The following is a 16,348-nucleotide window of genomic DNA, read 5'->3' on the forward strand; positions in this document are numbered from 1 at the left end:
CAAGATGGACTACGACGGAGATTGGAATGAGTATCTGGATGACGTTGACCACTTGGTGGAGGATGCTTGGTTGAGACTATGGCCATGCGATCGCGGTGATTGGAAACAATCTTGGAAGGGTCGGTCGCTGGCCAGCAGTGTGTGATGTATGCCAGTCTGATGAAATACATGGCTTGCAGGGTGTTGAGCTGGCAAACAGGGAGGCACGCTGTCAATACGTTCGGCGACATACCAATCGAGTGTGTCACTAGGCGTACACTCGAAAGGTGCGGCATTGCCGTGGATGATATTGCTTCTATCAGGGTGCCCGGTAGTTCAGTCACACTGCCTGATGACAATCTTCAGAGACAGGGCGTGTTTCCATAGGATATACTGGGGAGGCAGTCTCAATTCCTATGTGGGTCCAATTGTGAAAGTCCTCGACGTGCATGATAAGCCGTGAATCGGTTGATAAGGCGGATGAATTCTTCGGCCGTCTATTCGGCCGAATGTTTGACAGCATTTGTCATCGACGTATCTTAGCAAAAAGTTCGCTCTTTTTAATCCGCGTATATCTGCGATAGCGAGTCTTTCAGGATGCACATCCATGTATCATAGGACATGCGCCCCGTGTCCATGCTATCACAAGATGCACAAGATGCATCTGGCATGAGTCACGACTCACGCTGCGGACTACATGTAGAGTCTAGACTCCAATCCCACGAGGCCTGTTCCTTCTTCTTCTTCTTGTGTTCTTCTTTATCAGCGTCTCCCTCTTCAGGTTATCTGCTTTCTTCCTGATTAGCCTCTTCACGAGTTGTGAACCCGCCTCCCCATCGCCATCATCCTCCCAACATGAGTGCCGGATTCATCGCCGTCGCTGGCGCCTCAGGTGCGCTCGGCAAACTCATCGTCCAAGCTCTGCTCTCACGTAGCGTCGCCGTCAAGGCCTTGGTACGCCCAAACACCGACCCATCGCGCACAGAGGGCCTCGCCAAAGCTGGCGCGACCATCAAGCCCGTGGACATGAGCAACGTCGACGCTCTGACGCACGAACTCCAGGGCGCTACCTGTGTCATCTCATCGCTCCTGGGGTTGCGAGACGCCATGATTGACGCGCAGGGCAGACTCCTCGACGCAGCCGTGGCCGCGCAGGTGCCGCGCTTCATCCCCTCTGACTTCTCCCTCGACTTCACAAAGACAGAACCCGGCTCGAACCGGAATCTGGACCTTCATCGCGAGTTCCACGCCAAGCTCGAGGCATCGGGCATCGCCTGGACGAGTATCCTCAACGGATGCTTCATGGAGGTCCTGGTAGGCGACAGCCCCATGGTCAACCACGAGACGCGCAAGGTCACGTACGTCGGCCAGCCGACGCAGGCGCTGGACTTTACCCCAATGGTGGACGTGGCGGCCTACACTGCCGCTGTCGCCACCGATCCGTCACCCACACCACGCTGTCTGCGCATCGCTAGCGCCGTCGTCAGCGTGCAGGACATTGTCGACACGGAGACACGCGTGACGGGGCAGACCTACGCGGCCAAGTGGATGGGCACGGTGGGCACCACAAAGCTCCTGATCAAGGCAATGCGCGCTTTTGGCAGCGAAGATGAGGTGTTTCCGTCATGGCAGGGCATGCAGTATATGGAGAACATGATGTCTGGGGCTGGGAAGCTCGATCTCCTCGACAATGATCGATACCCGGGGTTGAAATGGACGCGATTAGAGGACTTTCTGCGGGAGCATAGCCCTCAAGCGTGAGCAAGTCGCTATCGATGTAGTCTATAGCATGGAGAGTCGTCGTGTGATATATCGCGTCTCGACCACATGCACATAGGGATCAACGATTGTAACAAGACTGAAATAACTATTTCTTGTATAGTGTAGTGGCCAGCTTACTTATGTGAATGGTACCATACAGTTTGGGGGGGATCGAGTCGAAGCAGTTTGCTCTGCAACATCTACAACACGGGCCCCTAACGCACTGATGACCCCGAAAACTACTCTTTTTCCACGCGTCATGCGACATGTAAACAAGGTAAGGCCGCCAAGTCGGAGCGGTTGCACTATCAGGGGCAGCTAGTGATGTTCATCAAGATGAAGACTATGCGGAGTCAATAGGCACTTTTTCTCCTCCCGTTGCTTGCTGCGGCCAAGATTGATAGGCACTTGAGGACTGAGTCACGTGGAGAAGCGTACCCTGACGAGCAATGACAGGGAGAAGATCGTGTCGCCGTACAAGATCGACGGCCAGGATGTCCAGGTGATCACGCAGGGCGACTTTGACTCGGACGCGGTCACCTTTGCGATTCACTCATCTCCCCTCGAGACACGGGAGCTCGCTGTCGAACTGGACTTCCCCTAGCCGCCCATCCACATGATGCAGTACAAGCACGAGGTCTTTGTGGGCGTCTATGCTTTCCCGCGAACCACACGACGATTGGCAAGGTCAACTGCAAGACACCCAACACGGCGCATATCTATTATGAGATGCAAGAGACCAAATACCATGTCAACATGCACTGGAGCGAGGAAGCCCCCCTACAGCTCTCGCGTGACGAAGAGAAGGGGCCCACGTCCCAGAAAAGGACATTGCTTCACCCTGGCGCCCACCAAGGCCACAAACACCATCGCCTTCACAGCGCACTTCTCCCCTCAAAGGATCGTCCCCAATCGCATACTGGCGCTGCGGCCTCAACACAGCCATACAGTGGAAGGAAACCCTCGGCCGAGAAATTCCTGGAGACTGGACTACCGTCGCCGAGAAACTGGCGCCGCCACCCCAAGTCGACGACCTCTACGCCGTCTACCTGGGCGACAACGCCACCTGGTGGGACGACCCCAAGCTCAACGGCGACCCGCGCAGCCTCCTCATGAGGACGGGCTTCATCCCCGACACCGTCGCCATGGAATTTGCCACGGCTGTCCAGACGGCTGGCAAGGTGGCCGGGGTCTGGACAGAAGACAAGATCCGCGGATGGGCAAGGCCGATCCTGGCGATCAACTCGGCCAAGGTCGGGGACCCGGACAGCGCCATCTACCACTTTGACAGCCTACGACTACTGGACGTTTGATGACGCTGGTGAGTATTCGCGGTGATACACACAAATCACGCTAACAAGAACCATGGTTCGCCTTTCGTGGCCGTGACGGAGGCACTCCTTCCACCTGTATGCCTGGCAACGCAGGCTTCCTGTAGGCAGTGTCCTTTATGGCCAAGGGCTAGGCTGTGGGTTTCCACACGACGGTAGATGGACGGTCAAGCACGAGAGGCTTGTCCATTCGTTGTGAGAGACGGCAAGCTAAATACCCAGAAACGCGCTAGTAATTCACATACACCCTGCCCTCCCACGGCTTCAGCACCGGCCGCCCGTCTACCAGCTTGCTCCCGTCTTGCGTACTAACGACCAACCGCGCCTCACTGCCCAGGATCGAGGCTACATCTGTGCCCATCTGCTGCTCCCCACTCATATTCAATGTCACAACAGCAATCTTGTCGGTGTGGCCCTTGATATCCCTCTTGACATAGGAGAAGACACTCTCATCCTCGGGATCGAGCAGCGTGAACGATCCAAAGACAAACAGATCCCTATGTTGTTTGCGCAGCGTGAGGGCCTTTTTGTAGAAGCTCAAAATTGAGTCGGGATCGTCCCGCTGGCGCGCCACGTTGATGGACTTGTACTCGTCATGCACGCGCATCCACGGCGTTGCTCCCTCACGGGTAAACCCAGCATTCGGCGACGCATCCCACTGGAAAGGAATTCGTGAATGATCGCGCGCGAGGTGTCCCAGACCATGCAACGTCTTCTTGATCAGCTCCGGGTCCCCCGACTGCACAGCCTCCTCGTAGAAGCCCGTGCTCTCGACGTCCTTGTACTCCTCGATACCCCAGGACGAGGGCATGTTCGTCATGCCAATCTCCTGGCCCTGGTAGAGAAACAGGGTGCCGGTGAGAGTCACCTGCCACAGGGCAATAGTCTTTGCCGATTTATTCCAGAGCTCCGGCGTCGAGCTATCGCCAAAGCGACAGACAGCCCTAGCATTATCATGGTTCTCCACAAACACCGTCGTCCAGGCGTCGTCTGTGCCATCCACAAACTGCCACTTTTGCGTCAAGGCCTTCATCTTGGACAGGGGAAACGGCTGATAAATGTACTTGGGTCCCAAGATGTTGCCCGTGCCCAGCCGGATCAGGGAGAACTCAAAGACCATGTCTAGCTCCTGCGCCCGGGCCGAGACGTAGGGCCGCACCTGGCGCGGGTCGGGCGTGTTGCTGAGCTCGCCAACGCTGACGGCCTCGTAGGGCGCGAGGACGTCCCTGTTCATCTCGTGGATGAACTCGTGGATCCGGGGTCCGTTGCACCACATCTCGGGCGCGGACTGATGGGGCGAGCTGGGGTCCGTGACGGGGGCGTCGACAAAGTCCTGACGCTTGCTGTACTTGTTGACCGTGTCGATGCGGAACCCGTCGACGCCGCGGTCGAGCCAGAAACGCATCGTGTTGTCGTAAATGGCCCTGCGACACGACGCGTTGTCCCAGTTCAGGTCGGGCTGGTCCGAGGCGTACAGGTGGAGGTAGTACTCGCGCGTGTGCTCGTCAAAGGTCCAGGTTGGGCCGGCAAAGTACGAGCGCCAGTTGGTGGGCGGTATCCGCGTGCCCTCGGCGTCGTAGCGCGGCGGTTTCCAGATGTACCAGTCACGTTTCGGGTTGTCCTTGGACGAGCGCGATTCCTGGAACCATTCGTGCTCCTGCGATGTGTGGTTCACGACCAGGTCCAGGATGACCTTCATGCCACGGTTGTGTGACTCCCTGAGCAGGATGTCCACGTCCTCAATGGAGCCGTACGGTGCGTAGATTTTCTGGTAGTCGCGCACATCGTAGCCCATGTCCTTCTGGGGGCTGTCGAAGATGGGGCTCACCCAGATCACGTCCACGCCCAGGTCAGAGAGGTAGTCCAGCTCGGAGATGAGGCCTGGCAAGTCGCCCCAGCCATCACCGTTAGAGTCTTTGAATGAGGCAGGGTAGACTTGGTAGAAGGTTGCGTCTTTCCAGTAGGGTTCGTTTGTGAAGCCATTTTGGCGATCCCACGATATGGAGCCCATGGCGGCTATGGAGTGAGTTGGGACTGGAGGCTGATGTCGGAAGAAGAGACAGAGGAGCAGCAGTCGAACTTGATATGAGAGACGAGGGCGAGCGCAATTTACGAGCCTCGCGTCCGCATGTGCGATACGGGAGGCTTCCTCGTCGGATTCTCCGCACCACAGCGTCGCAGACAGGAAGCGATCGGGCAATCAGAAGCAGACGGCGGACGCAAGAACCCGCTACATGACCCGCTGTCGGGACACGCACCTATGAGCGTCCCCATCATGCCTCTCCAAGACGGATACTCGGAGTTGTTGGCCTGAGGAGGAGAGTCCCCTCGAGCAGCGAGAACCCTGATCCCCCCCCAGCGGACACTCCTGTGCTCCGCATGCCACGCGCACAACAGGAACTCCGTCCAACTCAGCCGTTGCCAATCGACGACCGGTCTCTCCGCGCGGTGTGGGGAGGCAGGGCGCCCCATGGGCGGAGTCTCCTGTCCTCGCGGTGATTTTTCATCGTCCCAGATTCTTTGCCTCCCCCACAATCTCCACGCTTTTCTTCCCCCGGACATGCGATTGCGTGGTAGACGACTTATTTTCTCGTCGTCGTCGCGTGGCTTGCACGGGCCCAGCTGATCGGATAGACTCGTTTGCGGGCTGTCTGCGTGTCGTCTGCCATTGCGTCGCTCAGCCTGCCAACCCTGGTCGACGCGGCTGGTTCGTTGACCTGTGCGTCCTCGATATAAGAAGCGGTCATTCGCCCCTTGAAGTGTCCTGTCAGATCTGATCACATCCCTCTCTTCTCTGGCATCCAGAGCCTCTTCCTCCAGCACTGCACATCTCAAGCAACGGGCTGTACAGAGTATACAGAGACCACTCCCCCCCTTGCCCACCATGACTGCTACCACCGACACCAAAGTCCCCCGGGACTCGACCACCACACCCTCCTCCGAGCACCAGGGCCATGTCGATGCCGCCCACCTCGCCCAAGATGCCGCCCACGCCGCCGACGCGGAGCACAACATGGGCATCCTGGCCGCCGTCAGGCAGTACCCCAAGGCCATCGGCTGGTCCATGCTCCTCTCGTCCACCCTCATCATGGAGGGCTACGACCTCGCCCTGCTGGGCAACCTCTACGCCTCCCCCGTCTTCAACGAGAAGTACGGTGCCTGGTCCGAGGAGCAGGGCAAGCACGTCATCAGCGCGGCCTGGCAGAGCGGTCTCTCCAACGGGGCGCGCGCCGGCGAGGTCATTGGCCTCCTCATTGCTGGTTGGATCACGGACCGCTACGGCGCCAAGTGGACGACCATTGGCTTCCTGTACATGATGATCGGCACCATCTTCGCCCTCTTCTTCGCCCCCAACGTCCAGATCCTCGTCCTGGGCGAGGTCCTCTGCGGCATCCCCTGGGGCGCCTTCCAGAGCGTCGCCGCCCAGTACGCGTCCGAGGTCTCGCCCGTCATCCTCCGCCCGTACCTCACCACCTTTATCAACATGTGCTGGGTCATTGGCCAGTTCTTCGCGGCCGCCGTCAGCCGCGGCTCCGTCGACTACCAGGACGCCCGCGCGTACCGGATCCCCTTTGGCGTCCAGTGGCTCTGGCCCGTCCTCATCCTCTGCGGTCTGCACTTTGCCCCCGAGTCGCCCTGGTGGTACGTCCGCAAGGATCGCCACGAGGAGGCGCGCAAGGCCCTGCTCCGTCTCACCAACCAGAACGATCCGCACTTCAACCCGGACGAGACGGTTGCCATGATCCAGCACACCAACGAGATGGAGCGCCGCGCAAAGCAGGGCACGACGTATCTAGACTGCTTCCGGGGCATCGATCTGCGCCGCACAGAGATTGTCGTCGGCATCTGGACGGTGCAGACGCTCGGTGGACAGAACCTCATGGGTTACTACAGCTACTTTATGAAGCAGGCCGGTCTCACGGAGAAGCAGGCATTCTCCATGTCCATGGCCAACTCCGCGCTCGGCCTCGTGGGCACCGCCGGATCCTGGTTCCTCATGCACAAGATTGGCCGCCGCACAATTCACTTCTCCGGTCTGTCTGGCCAGCTCCTCATCCTCCTCATCGTCGGCAGCCTGTCCTTTGGTCAGGGCGGTTCCTTCTCCTGGGCCATTGGCGGCATGCTGATCCTCTTCACCTTTGTATACGACTTTGCCGTCGGGCCCGTCACCTACTCGCTCGTGTCGGAGCTATCGTCGACCCGCCTCAAGGCCAAGACCATTGTCCTCGCCCGCGCCGCGTACAACACCAGCAACATCTTTGTCAACGTCATGACCAACTACCAGCTCTCCTCCACCGCATGGGACTGGGGCGCCAAGACGGCCTACTTCTGGGCCGGCACCTGTCTCGTGTCCTGCGTCTGGGTCTTCTTCCGTCTGCCGGAGCCCAAGGGCCGCACCTATGCCGAGCTGGACATGCTGTTTGCCAAGGGCATCAACGCCCGCCGCTTTGCCGAGACAGAGGTCGATCCCTACACGGCCGAGGCCACAGAAGGCAAGGAGGCCTTGACCACCGAGACGGAGAAGATCTAGTAGGGTGGGTAGTGCAGAGCTGTCGTGTACCGTACATGTACATGTAGAAACCATGAATAATAGTGAGCAGTGAATCTGTCTGACATTGGGGCGCTAGGGCGTTCCTTCCCTCCTGCAGTGCCTTCCTTCAGTGGATGCCGTACCATGTCCCAAACGGGTAATTCCATAGTACTCGAGGAAGGTACGTCTCGAACTCCCTTCCTGTCGAAGATTCTGCAGTATAAGTGGGCTTTGTGAGTGTTTACAATCCCAGTCTCGTCACTTTGGGGAAGATTTCCCTGATCAAACAGTGCCATGCTCCATACGTGCGGAAATCACATTGAGCGTCAAGTCGTTGTACATTGCCATGCTTGTTCATTCCCTACCCTGACCATCCTACAGCTTAGAGGGCGTCTCACTCGGGTTCTTCACCTCCACCAGCAGCTTGCCCTGGTTCACGCCCCTGAACAGATCAACGAGCCCCTGCTCCGCCTTCTCCAGACCCCCCTTGATAATCGTCTCGTTCTTCTTGATCTTGCCCTCGGCCAGCCACGTGCCCAGCTCCTTGCGCGCCTGGGCATACTGGGCCTGCGCGTCAAAGATGATGAATCCCTGCATCTTGATGCGCATCGTCACCACCTGGTGGATGTTCTTGATCCCCGCCGGTGACGAGCTGTTGTACTGGCTGATGACGCCGCAAATCACAAACCGCGCGTGCTCCTTGGCCCGCGCCAGCGCCGCGTCCAGAATCTCCCCGCCCACATTGTCATAGTACACGTCGATGAAGTTGGGCGTGGCCTCCTTGAGCTTCTGGCGCCAGTCGGGCGCCTTGTAGTTGACGGCCGCGTCGAAGCCCAGGTCGTCGACGAGCCACTTGCACTTCTCGTCGCTGCCGGCAATGCCGACGACACGCGCGCCCTTGAGCTTGGCGATCTGGCCGGCCACACTGCCCGTGGCGCCCGCCGCGCCCGACACGACAAACGTCTCGCCGGCCTTGGGCTCGCCGATCTGCGTCACGCCATACCACGCCGTGACGCCGGTCAGACCCATGGCGGAGAGCATGTCCTGCGGCTGCTGCAGTCCAGGGTAGGCAGATGCCGGCTCAAAGGTGCCCGCCTTGAGAATCTTGTACTGCTGCCAGCCAGTGGCGGCATAGACGTACTCGCCGGGCTGGACCAGCTTCGATTTGGAGGCGAGCACGCGCGAGGCGGAAGCGCCGTTCATGACGGCTCCGATCTGCACGGGGGGCACATAGCTGCGGCGGTCTGTCGCTCATTTAGTCAAGGTCTTTTTTTTTTTTTTTTTCTTCCCTTTTTTTGGGGGGTGGGAAAAGAAGCCGCACGCACCGTTCAATTGTCCACGCAGCGAGGGGTCGAGAGATAGATACAGCACCTCAACGAGGATCTCGCCATCCTTGAGGTCGTCGGGGGAGGGGGCCGCCTCACGCTTCGCAGTGAAGGTCGTGCCAGGGACGATCTCGTCCGTAGGGCGCTCAGCGAGGCGGATAGTCAAGTTCTCACGAGCCATTGTTGTGATTGTGATTGTAAAAGGATGAGTCGCGGATATACGTCAAAGAGAGGGGTTGTCCTGGTCTTTTATCTGTGGCAAGGCTTTGCCATGAGGGACGCTGCCCGCACGCCCGCAGTTGTCAACCTGTCCCCGGCCTGGCCGTGGGCTCCATCCACAACGGACACTTGCGCCTGATGCGGCGTCTTTCCCGGGGGAGGAGGCCGATGGCGTGGTTTTGTGGGCACACGAGCCGAGGCATCTTCAGGCATCTTCGGAGTAGAGGTCGAGAGGCCGATGACTACCCGGTACCTATTTTGAAGATACTTCAACCAGCCTGGGGTCAGGACTGAAAGCGCAGCTCATCATCACGCAAAACTTTCTCCGAGTCAAAAATCATCATTCAAGAACCGTGCGACCAGCTCATCCTCGTTAAACCGCGTACACCAGACTCATGGTGAACAGAATAATCACCAGACACACAACCGCTACAACGAACCCCCCAAAGGCCATCCTTCTACGCACGCTAAGACGACCCTCCACAAATTCCATCCTCAGATCCCTCTTGAGCAGAGGGATCGCACTGAGAAGGCCGATCCCGCACGCCCAGTACCCCAAGGTGATGATCACAGCCAAGCTGTTCCTCGTGGCGGTGATATACCCCGGACTGGCGGGGTCCTCGTTCCGGAGAGCGAGTCCCATGGCCTCCGGGCCGGAAGAGTACACGAGGACCTGGACACTGGTCCAGATCGCGAGGCCAAATGTCTTGTAATCCGGAGGCAGCAGGAGCGCGATGAGGGCAAAGAGGCAGCCCAACCAGAGCTCGGCCGTGGCATACGCGGCCGCCATGGCGCCATACAGGATCTGGACACCCCTAGACTCGTCGTCCCCCGCCAGGTCCCGTGAGAAGACCATGATGAGCACAAAGACGCTGCTGACCATGCCACCCACCGCAGTGAGATAAACTGGCGTCAGCTTCGTCCTGTTCCACAGCAGCGACGTCAGCAGGCCGCCGAACAAGACGGTCACGCTGCCGACGATACCCACAATCAGGCCATAGCGGGAGAGCAGGTTTGTCGTGTCCTGATACAGCGTCGAAAGGTAGCCAGGCATGTAGAAGCCAAACGTGTTCCCAGCTAGCTGGCGCATCGCGGCCGACAGCAGCAGCAGCCAGAAGGAGTGCATGCGCATGATGTACGCCCCCGTGCTGAGGAGATCCGCCTTGGCTGTCCGGATGCTCCTGCGCTTGCGGGCCGTGGACCCTGGCACGGGCCCGACCCCCGCTCCAATCTCCGACGACGCGGCGTCCCACGCCCCCGGACGTCCCCCGAGAACCACAATGGCCTCACGCCGCGTGGGTTCCCTCAGCACGAGGCGCAACAGGACGGCGACGACGATGCCAGTGATGCCAATGGCCCTCATGGCCACCTGCCAGCTGGTACCCGTCTCGGTAAAGGCGTTTGCAATCTGGCCGCTCACGGCCTCGCCGACGTAGACGCCAACGTAGAGCACGCTGGTGCCGAGAAAGACATTCCGCCAAGCGACGAGGTCGCTGATGAGACTGATGCTCAAGGCCTCGACGGCCGCCTGCCCGATCCCCATGCCGATGCGGGCGCAGAAGAGCTGGCCAAAGTCGTTCGCCAGGCCCTGAAAGACGACACACAGACTCCACCAGGTGGCGGCGACGCTCAGCGTCCACACGCGGGCGGACGTGTAGTCGGCGACGAGGGCGATGGGCAGCGCGAGGAGGGCGTAGACGATGCCCGTCGCGTAGCCGCTGATGAGGCCATACTGCGCCTCGGTGAGGCCAAGGGACGCCTGGACCTGGGGGCGGAAGTAGGAGAGGATGAATTTGTCGTACTGGGCGAGAAAGTAATTCACAAAGAGGAGGAGGATGGAGAGGTAGATGTGGAGGAGGTGGAGTAGCCTGCGTGGTTGGGGTTTGTGTGCTGGTGGTGGGTGCGCGCCGGACGCCTGGGGGGAGACGTCCTTGCTGTCGTGCTCTTGGGCGGGCGTGACGCCACGAGGGGGCCTCATGGTGGTGGGGGAGTTGAGGGAGAAGATGGGAGGAGCGACAGGAAGGCGGACACGGCTGTTGTCGCGTCGCTAGGTGGAGGAAGCGTGGTTATTCAATTGTCGAGGGCATCTTGACTTGTGCAGGGGTCCTCGATGATTCCAAAGATGGGAGACGGGCCAGACGGCCCAAGCCAGTGCTAATCCAGATTGGGGTATCATGGGCCATGGCAGTATGTATGATGATCATGGATTGCGCGTGCCGCGTGCGGGGGCGAGGCAGTCATTGACGCGCTAGACTACCTTGCATGTAGTGTTTTGTCCAGCCCAGGGCGGTATAGGGTAACCCAATATGCAAATCCTAACTCGGGACTTGTCACATCTGTCACAATAAAGTTAAAGGCCCTACTGGCCTCAACCCTTCATGTTGTCCATGTATTGTCATCGTCGACTTCTCTCATTCCGGCGGGGCATTTGGCTGGCTTGAGAAGCCATTAATGCCAATGCCCATTCCACAGATTACGCTTGCGCAGCCCACCGGGCCCTCTCCTCCATCTCTGCTGCATCCAGCATCCTCATTTCCATAATCTTCCGCGTCCTCGTGTCTACAAGAACGAAGAGTGTATCCAGCGTATCGTCCGGCATGGGGTAGACGTTCCGTTCGAAGAGCGTGAGTTCCGCCTCCACCAAGGTGTGCACCTGCTCCGCGACTCTTCGAAACGCCTCCAGGTCCCGGGCCTCTTTCGCCGCCAACCACTCCGCCGATCGGGGGGCCTGATAGAAGAGGCCCTTCTCTTCTTGCTCGTCCTCCGAACATTGTGGCTCTGTCCACCCCTGCCACTCCTCGCTGCTGTCCTCCCTACCACCACCACCCTCATCATCATCATCATCATCCGAGTCCAGCGTGAGAACGAGCGGGCGCGTAAAATTCTTTGGATCAACGACGCGACTTAGCCAGCCGCTTTTGCCCATGCCGGTCATGTGCTCCATGATCTCGTCCACGGACGGCAGGCCGGCGTCTTTCCATGCGGCCAGCCTCTCCGGGGGTGAAAGGGCTCGATACACCTCCACAGTCATGGGGACATTGCTCTCCTTGCACCGGAATCTATCCAGAAGAATCAAGATGTTGCTAGCAATGCGAAAGGTGCTCAGGCGCGGGTACCTATGGAAAGGAAATGGCCGCCTCGGTGGTCGCTCTTCCATAACCGACACGGGGCAGTGGAAGCATATCTCGCGAAGCTCTCTTCGAAGGATCGGCGGAGGCAGAACAGCCAATTGCGTCGGCGCGTGGCCAATGTACACCACGTCGAGACGCACCTGCGCCAGGCAGACGGGCCAGGCGTCCAGGTAGAGCCGCTTGCTGGCGTAGAGCCAGTCGATTTCGAAATGCGAGTCCGTATCCAAGCTCCATTCCAGATCGCAGGCGTACCGCAACCGCGGGCGTGCCACGTGGGAAAAGAAACTGGTCCATATCTTGGCCCGAAGCTCAGCGGGCAGAGCCATGAGCCTCGACTGACTCTGCGAAGCAACGTCCGTCCAGTCCAAGGCACACGACCCGACAACCCTACGTGGCGCCTCTCTTGGCATGACGATTCCCGCCCGCGCAGGTCTGGTATGTGACCAACGAATTGGAGAGGGAAAGAGAGGTGAGACACGGAGGAGCGAAAATGGTAAAGTCGGAAATGGCATTGGGCCGACAACTGCGGGGTACATTTGTTGACTTGAGCCAGCCAGCCAGCCAGCCAGCCAAGAAGTCACTAAGGTACCTACTCCCACTCATCATGCATGCCGTCATGATTCCAAATATCTCACTCCTTGTTCACCTACACTGGTAGTCACTATTCCCAAGGACCTTGTCGTCGGCTCCCCTGGCCGCGCCCATCATAGAAACATGTCCATAGCACTCAACAGCCCCAACCTCACAAGGTAGCCGTCGACCATGGCACAAGAGCCCCAGCTGGCCTACAGTCCAGCCAAGGCATCCAACGTCCTCGCCCAGACGACGGCCTTTCACGCCAGCCCAGAAGCCTTCATAGCATCCTGCGTCCGCGACTTTCACACTCACGCCCCCGACGTCGTCAAGTCGCGGACGGCCGTCCACGCCAAGGTTCTCAACAGAAATGTAGCCGTCATCTCGTCGCATGCCCAGGTCAAGCATATCCTCGCACGGCCTGACACCAACGAGGCGGGCGGTCCCTCACTCGTGGCCACGGGCGCCTATAAGCAGTTCCTCGCGGATTTCTTCCCTGGACCTAATCTGCTGCTCTCGGACGGTGTCGCTCATGCCGGCATGCGTGAGGCGTGGTTGCGGCGGATGGAGGGCCAGGAGGCGCGCATGCGTCCGTTTATCCGGCAGGCGGCGACGGAGCACTTTCAGGGCCTCGCCGGATCGCGGATTGATCTCTACGAGTCGCTCAAGTCGCTCGCCTGGAAGATTGCGATGCGAACGTTTCTCCAGCTCGACGAGAAGGAAGCCCTGTTTGGAGAGATCCAAAAGCTCCAGGAGGATCTACTCAGGGGACAGTTCAGCCTCTTCCCCGTATCCGTCAATCTGGGGCTCTGGCAGTCCCCTCGCAGTAGAGGGATCGCCGCCAGGAACAAGCTGCGAGAGCTAATCTCAAAGCGGATGCAGCCTTTGCTACAGGGTGGCTGCCCCTTTCGCGCCATGTCCGACAAGGGACTCACAGCCGATGAGCGGAACGAGGTGGTCAACCACGTACTCATGTTCACCTCGAGCCTGGCTGTCAAAGGTATCGCCTCTCTCCTCGCTGCGTATCTGCTTGATGTCTTTCTCTACGAAAAGGATGACGTGCGGCTGCTGGACAAGATTCAAGTCCTTCGAGGGAACGAACGAGCTGCCATGCTGCGCAGCCTCGCGCGCGAGACGGAGCGGCTGAGTCCGCCTATCGTGGGCATCATGCGCAGGGTGACACGTGAAATTGTCGTACCCTCAGGGAACACTGATGCGCCTGACGTCCTTGTTCCCGAGGGCTGGGACGCATGGCTCTACTTTGTTGGCGCTGGGCGTGATCCAGCTGTGTTTGGCGAAGACGCGGCTGCCTTTGTCCCAGACAGGTTCGTGGATGCCGCGCAGGACAAACCGTCAGGACTTGCGTTCTCTGCACACGGCAAGGCGTGCTTGGGCCAGGACTTTGTTAGAGAAATATGTATAGGCGTAGTAGAGGCCATGCTGGACAATGGGCTGAGCTTGGATGGCGAGATCACGGCCAAAGGCGTGAGAGACTGGCTTGGATGGGAGGCGGGAGCTACTGGTGAGGGCGAGGCTGCCCCGGAGGACTGGGCGAGGGACATGAAGCAACTGCCTACCCAGCGGCCTGCAAAGCCAGTTGTGGTGACTGTTTGTGCCAGCGAGTCTCGTTAAGCGTATATTCATGTAGGTAATGGAGGATATAGTGCCTCCGAGACGGCAGGGGTTGAGGCTGCGGCTTCTGACGCTTCAGCATGAGACATGACCTGACAACAAACGCAATTCTGGAAGAATGCATGCTGTTCTCCGTAGTCTTCTGGCTGTCTGCAGCTAGCAAGATACGCCAGATTTGTCATGTGACTCTGGAGGGGTGGCTTGACATAAAACTTCAGCGCTTCAGCTGGCGTCGTTTCTGATCCTTGACAACTTGAACCGGCACGGAACAGCCAGCATCAGGCCGACCACCACACGACCCAACATGCCCCAGCGAACAGTCTACGTCCTCTACAATGCCGACGCATCCGTCATGGGCAAGCTACGGTACGGATACCAGAAGATGACCTGCCCCAAAGACAGCGAGCAGGTCTGCGCGGCATGTGACATTACCCACGGCGGCCTATCGCTCAAAGAGACGCCGTCCTGGGTCGCTGTCAAGAAGGAGATTGAGTCGACCCCGGATGTTCGGGTGATCCAATGGCACCGCGACGAGCTGTCGCCCGAGGTTGGTCTTCCTGTTTGTGCCAGCTATTCCGACTGACCCGACTGACGCAAAATCAGGTCAAGTCATTCGTGGAGACGGAGAAGCTTGCGTATCCCGTCGTGCTGTGCGAGTCGGATGGAAAGCTGCAAGTGATCATGGACAGGTCCGAGCTGGGCAAGTGCAACGGCGATGCGCAATTGTTCCTACAGGAGCTCAAGGCGAAGAATGTGCTGTGATGGTGATAGTCGTACTAGTCAAAGGCATGTCCCGCTCAATTCTAGTCCTGCTACCTCTTCTTCCTCTTCATCCCCGCCGTCTCCTCTGTCCGTGACAGGGCCAACACGACCCATCGCACCCTCTGCCCGGTCCCAAAGACGACACCCACAAACATGACAGCCGAAAGGACCCCGACAAGACAGGGCATGCCCAGCATGAGCGTGAAGAAGACGGCACTCTCAAACCCTTCGATGAGCGCAGGCCTCATGGCCAGGCTGGTGAGCTCATCCTTACCCTTCTCGACCAGCGCGGCAATATAAAGCAGCACAAAATTGTTGATCCAGAAAGAAGCCTCCAGCAGGGCCACGGCCAGACCCGGCGTCTGCTGTCCACTCCAGCCGTTCCCCACCACACAGGCAATGGGCACGAGGGCGTAGACGATAAAGTCTCCCAGCAGGTCCAGGAAGCCGCCCAGGACGGTCTGCTGGTCGCGATGACGGGCGACGGCGCCGTCTAGGCAATCGAGAGCACGGTTCGCAGCCCAGAAAATGAGACTCGGCGTGCGGTGCCCGGCGCAGGCAAAGAGGCACGACACGAGGCCGGCTACGAAGGCAGCCGCGGTGATGTGGACTGGCGTGATGGACGCTGGCACGGAGCGTGAGAGGGGCGCGAAGACATTGTCTTTGAGGGGACGGAGTGTAATGTCGAGCATGTTGGCGGCTTGATGACTGGATGTGAGATGAGGCTAAGTTGAAACTCAAGATCTTCCATAAGCCGTCGTGTTGAAGAGACTGGTGTCCTGCAGTAGCGTTATGGGGCAGGTGTCTTCTCACAGAGAATTTGGCGTAGAGATACCTCGTGCATAACAGCGCATGGCGGAGCCTGACTGGGGCCTGCGATGGCGCTACTGCACCATATGGAATCATTTACAGCATGTTGGTCCCTGTACGTATAGCGGGACAGCCCCTGCGCCCACTGCGGGACTGAAGTCCTGACCTCATAGACAGCGGCCCGCAGGCTCAGCTCTCCCATGCGCCATCATCGTCGTCACCAACGTCAACGCGACATAATTACTTTAATGAGATCACGTTCTGGATGGTTTTATGCTCAGAGTCCAGATCCTA

At 58.9% G+C, this 16,348-nt stretch overlaps 8 protein-coding genes across 8 annotated transcripts; 3 read left to right on the plus strand and 5 right to left on the minus strand.

The window, feature by feature from the left end:
• Positions 1-834: 834 nt before the first annotated feature.
• Positions 835-3,053, plus strand: J7T54_001920 (uncharacterized protein; the record flags this gene model as incomplete). Its single annotated transcript, XM_051510067.1, has 3 exons — positions 835-1,736; positions 2,197-2,323; positions 2,622-3,053. The coding sequence occupies 3 exons, from the start codon at positions 835-837 to the stop codon at positions 3,051-3,053; spliced, it is 1,461 nt and encodes a 486-aa protein (XP_051358972.1).
• A 247-nt stretch (positions 3,054-3,300) lies between these two features.
• On the minus strand, positions 3,301-5,082 carry J7T54_001921 (Alpha-glucosidase-like protein; the record flags this gene model as incomplete). The annotated part of the gene is made up of 1 exon (XM_051510069.1): positions 3,301-5,082. One exon carries the CDS (start codon positions 5,080-5,082, stop codon positions 3,301-3,303), a length of 1,782 nt encoding a protein of 593 aa, XP_051358973.1.
• An 873-nt stretch (positions 5,083-5,955) lies between these two features.
• J7T54_001922 (MFS transporter) lies at positions 5,956-7,602 on the plus strand (the record flags this gene model as incomplete). The annotated part of the gene is made up of 1 exon (XM_051510070.1): positions 5,956-7,602. The coding sequence occupies one exon, from the start codon at positions 5,956-5,958 to the stop codon at positions 7,600-7,602; it is 1,647 nt and encodes a 548-aa protein (XP_051358974.1).
• Positions 7,603-7,977: 375 nt separating this feature from the next.
• On the minus strand, positions 7,978-9,108 carry J7T54_001923 (putative NADP-dependent oxidoreductase-like protein; the record flags this gene model as incomplete). The annotated part of the gene is made up of 2 exons (XM_051510071.1): positions 7,978-8,846; positions 8,928-9,108. The coding sequence occupies 2 exons, from the start codon at positions 9,106-9,108 to the stop codon at positions 7,978-7,980; spliced, it is 1,050 nt and encodes a 349-aa protein (XP_051358975.1).
• A 411-nt stretch (positions 9,109-9,519) lies between these two features.
• On the minus strand, positions 9,520-11,124 carry J7T54_001924 (major facilitator superfamily domain-containing protein; the record flags this gene model as incomplete). The annotated part of the gene is made up of 1 exon (XM_051510072.1): positions 9,520-11,124. One exon carries the CDS (start codon positions 11,122-11,124, stop codon positions 9,520-9,522), a length of 1,605 nt encoding a protein of 534 aa, XP_051358976.1.
• Positions 11,125-11,619: 495 nt separating this feature from the next.
• J7T54_001925 (uncharacterized protein) lies at positions 11,620-12,687 on the minus strand (the record flags this gene model as incomplete). Its single annotated transcript, XM_051510073.1, has 1 exon — positions 11,620-12,687. One exon carries the CDS (start codon positions 12,685-12,687, stop codon positions 11,620-11,622), a length of 1,068 nt encoding a protein of 355 aa, XP_051358977.1.
• A 352-nt stretch (positions 12,688-13,039) lies between these two features.
• J7T54_001926 (cholesterol 25-hydroxylase-like protein) lies at positions 13,040-15,244 on the plus strand (the record flags this gene model as incomplete). The annotated part of the gene is made up of 3 exons (XM_051510074.1): positions 13,040-14,477; positions 14,701-15,029; positions 15,086-15,244. The coding sequence occupies 3 exons, from the start codon at positions 13,040-13,042 to the stop codon at positions 15,242-15,244; spliced, it is 1,926 nt and encodes a 641-aa protein (XP_051358978.1).
• A 50-nt stretch (positions 15,245-15,294) lies between these two features.
• Positions 15,295-15,936, minus strand: J7T54_001927 (uncharacterized protein; the record flags this gene model as incomplete). The annotated part of the gene is made up of 1 exon (XM_051510075.1): positions 15,295-15,936. The coding sequence occupies one exon, from the start codon at positions 15,934-15,936 to the stop codon at positions 15,295-15,297; it is 642 nt and encodes a 213-aa protein (XP_051358979.1).
• Between the last annotated feature and the right edge of the window lie 412 nt (positions 15,937-16,348).

The sequence above is a fragment of the Emericellopsis cladophorae genome (assembly GCF_022114955.1).
Source record: "Emericellopsis cladophorae strain MUM 19.33 chromosome Unknown NODE_81_length_77548_cov_116_234965, whole genome shotgun sequence".
NCBI lineage: Eukaryota > Fungi > Ascomycota > Sordariomycetes > Hypocreales > Bionectriaceae > Emericellopsis > Emericellopsis cladophorae.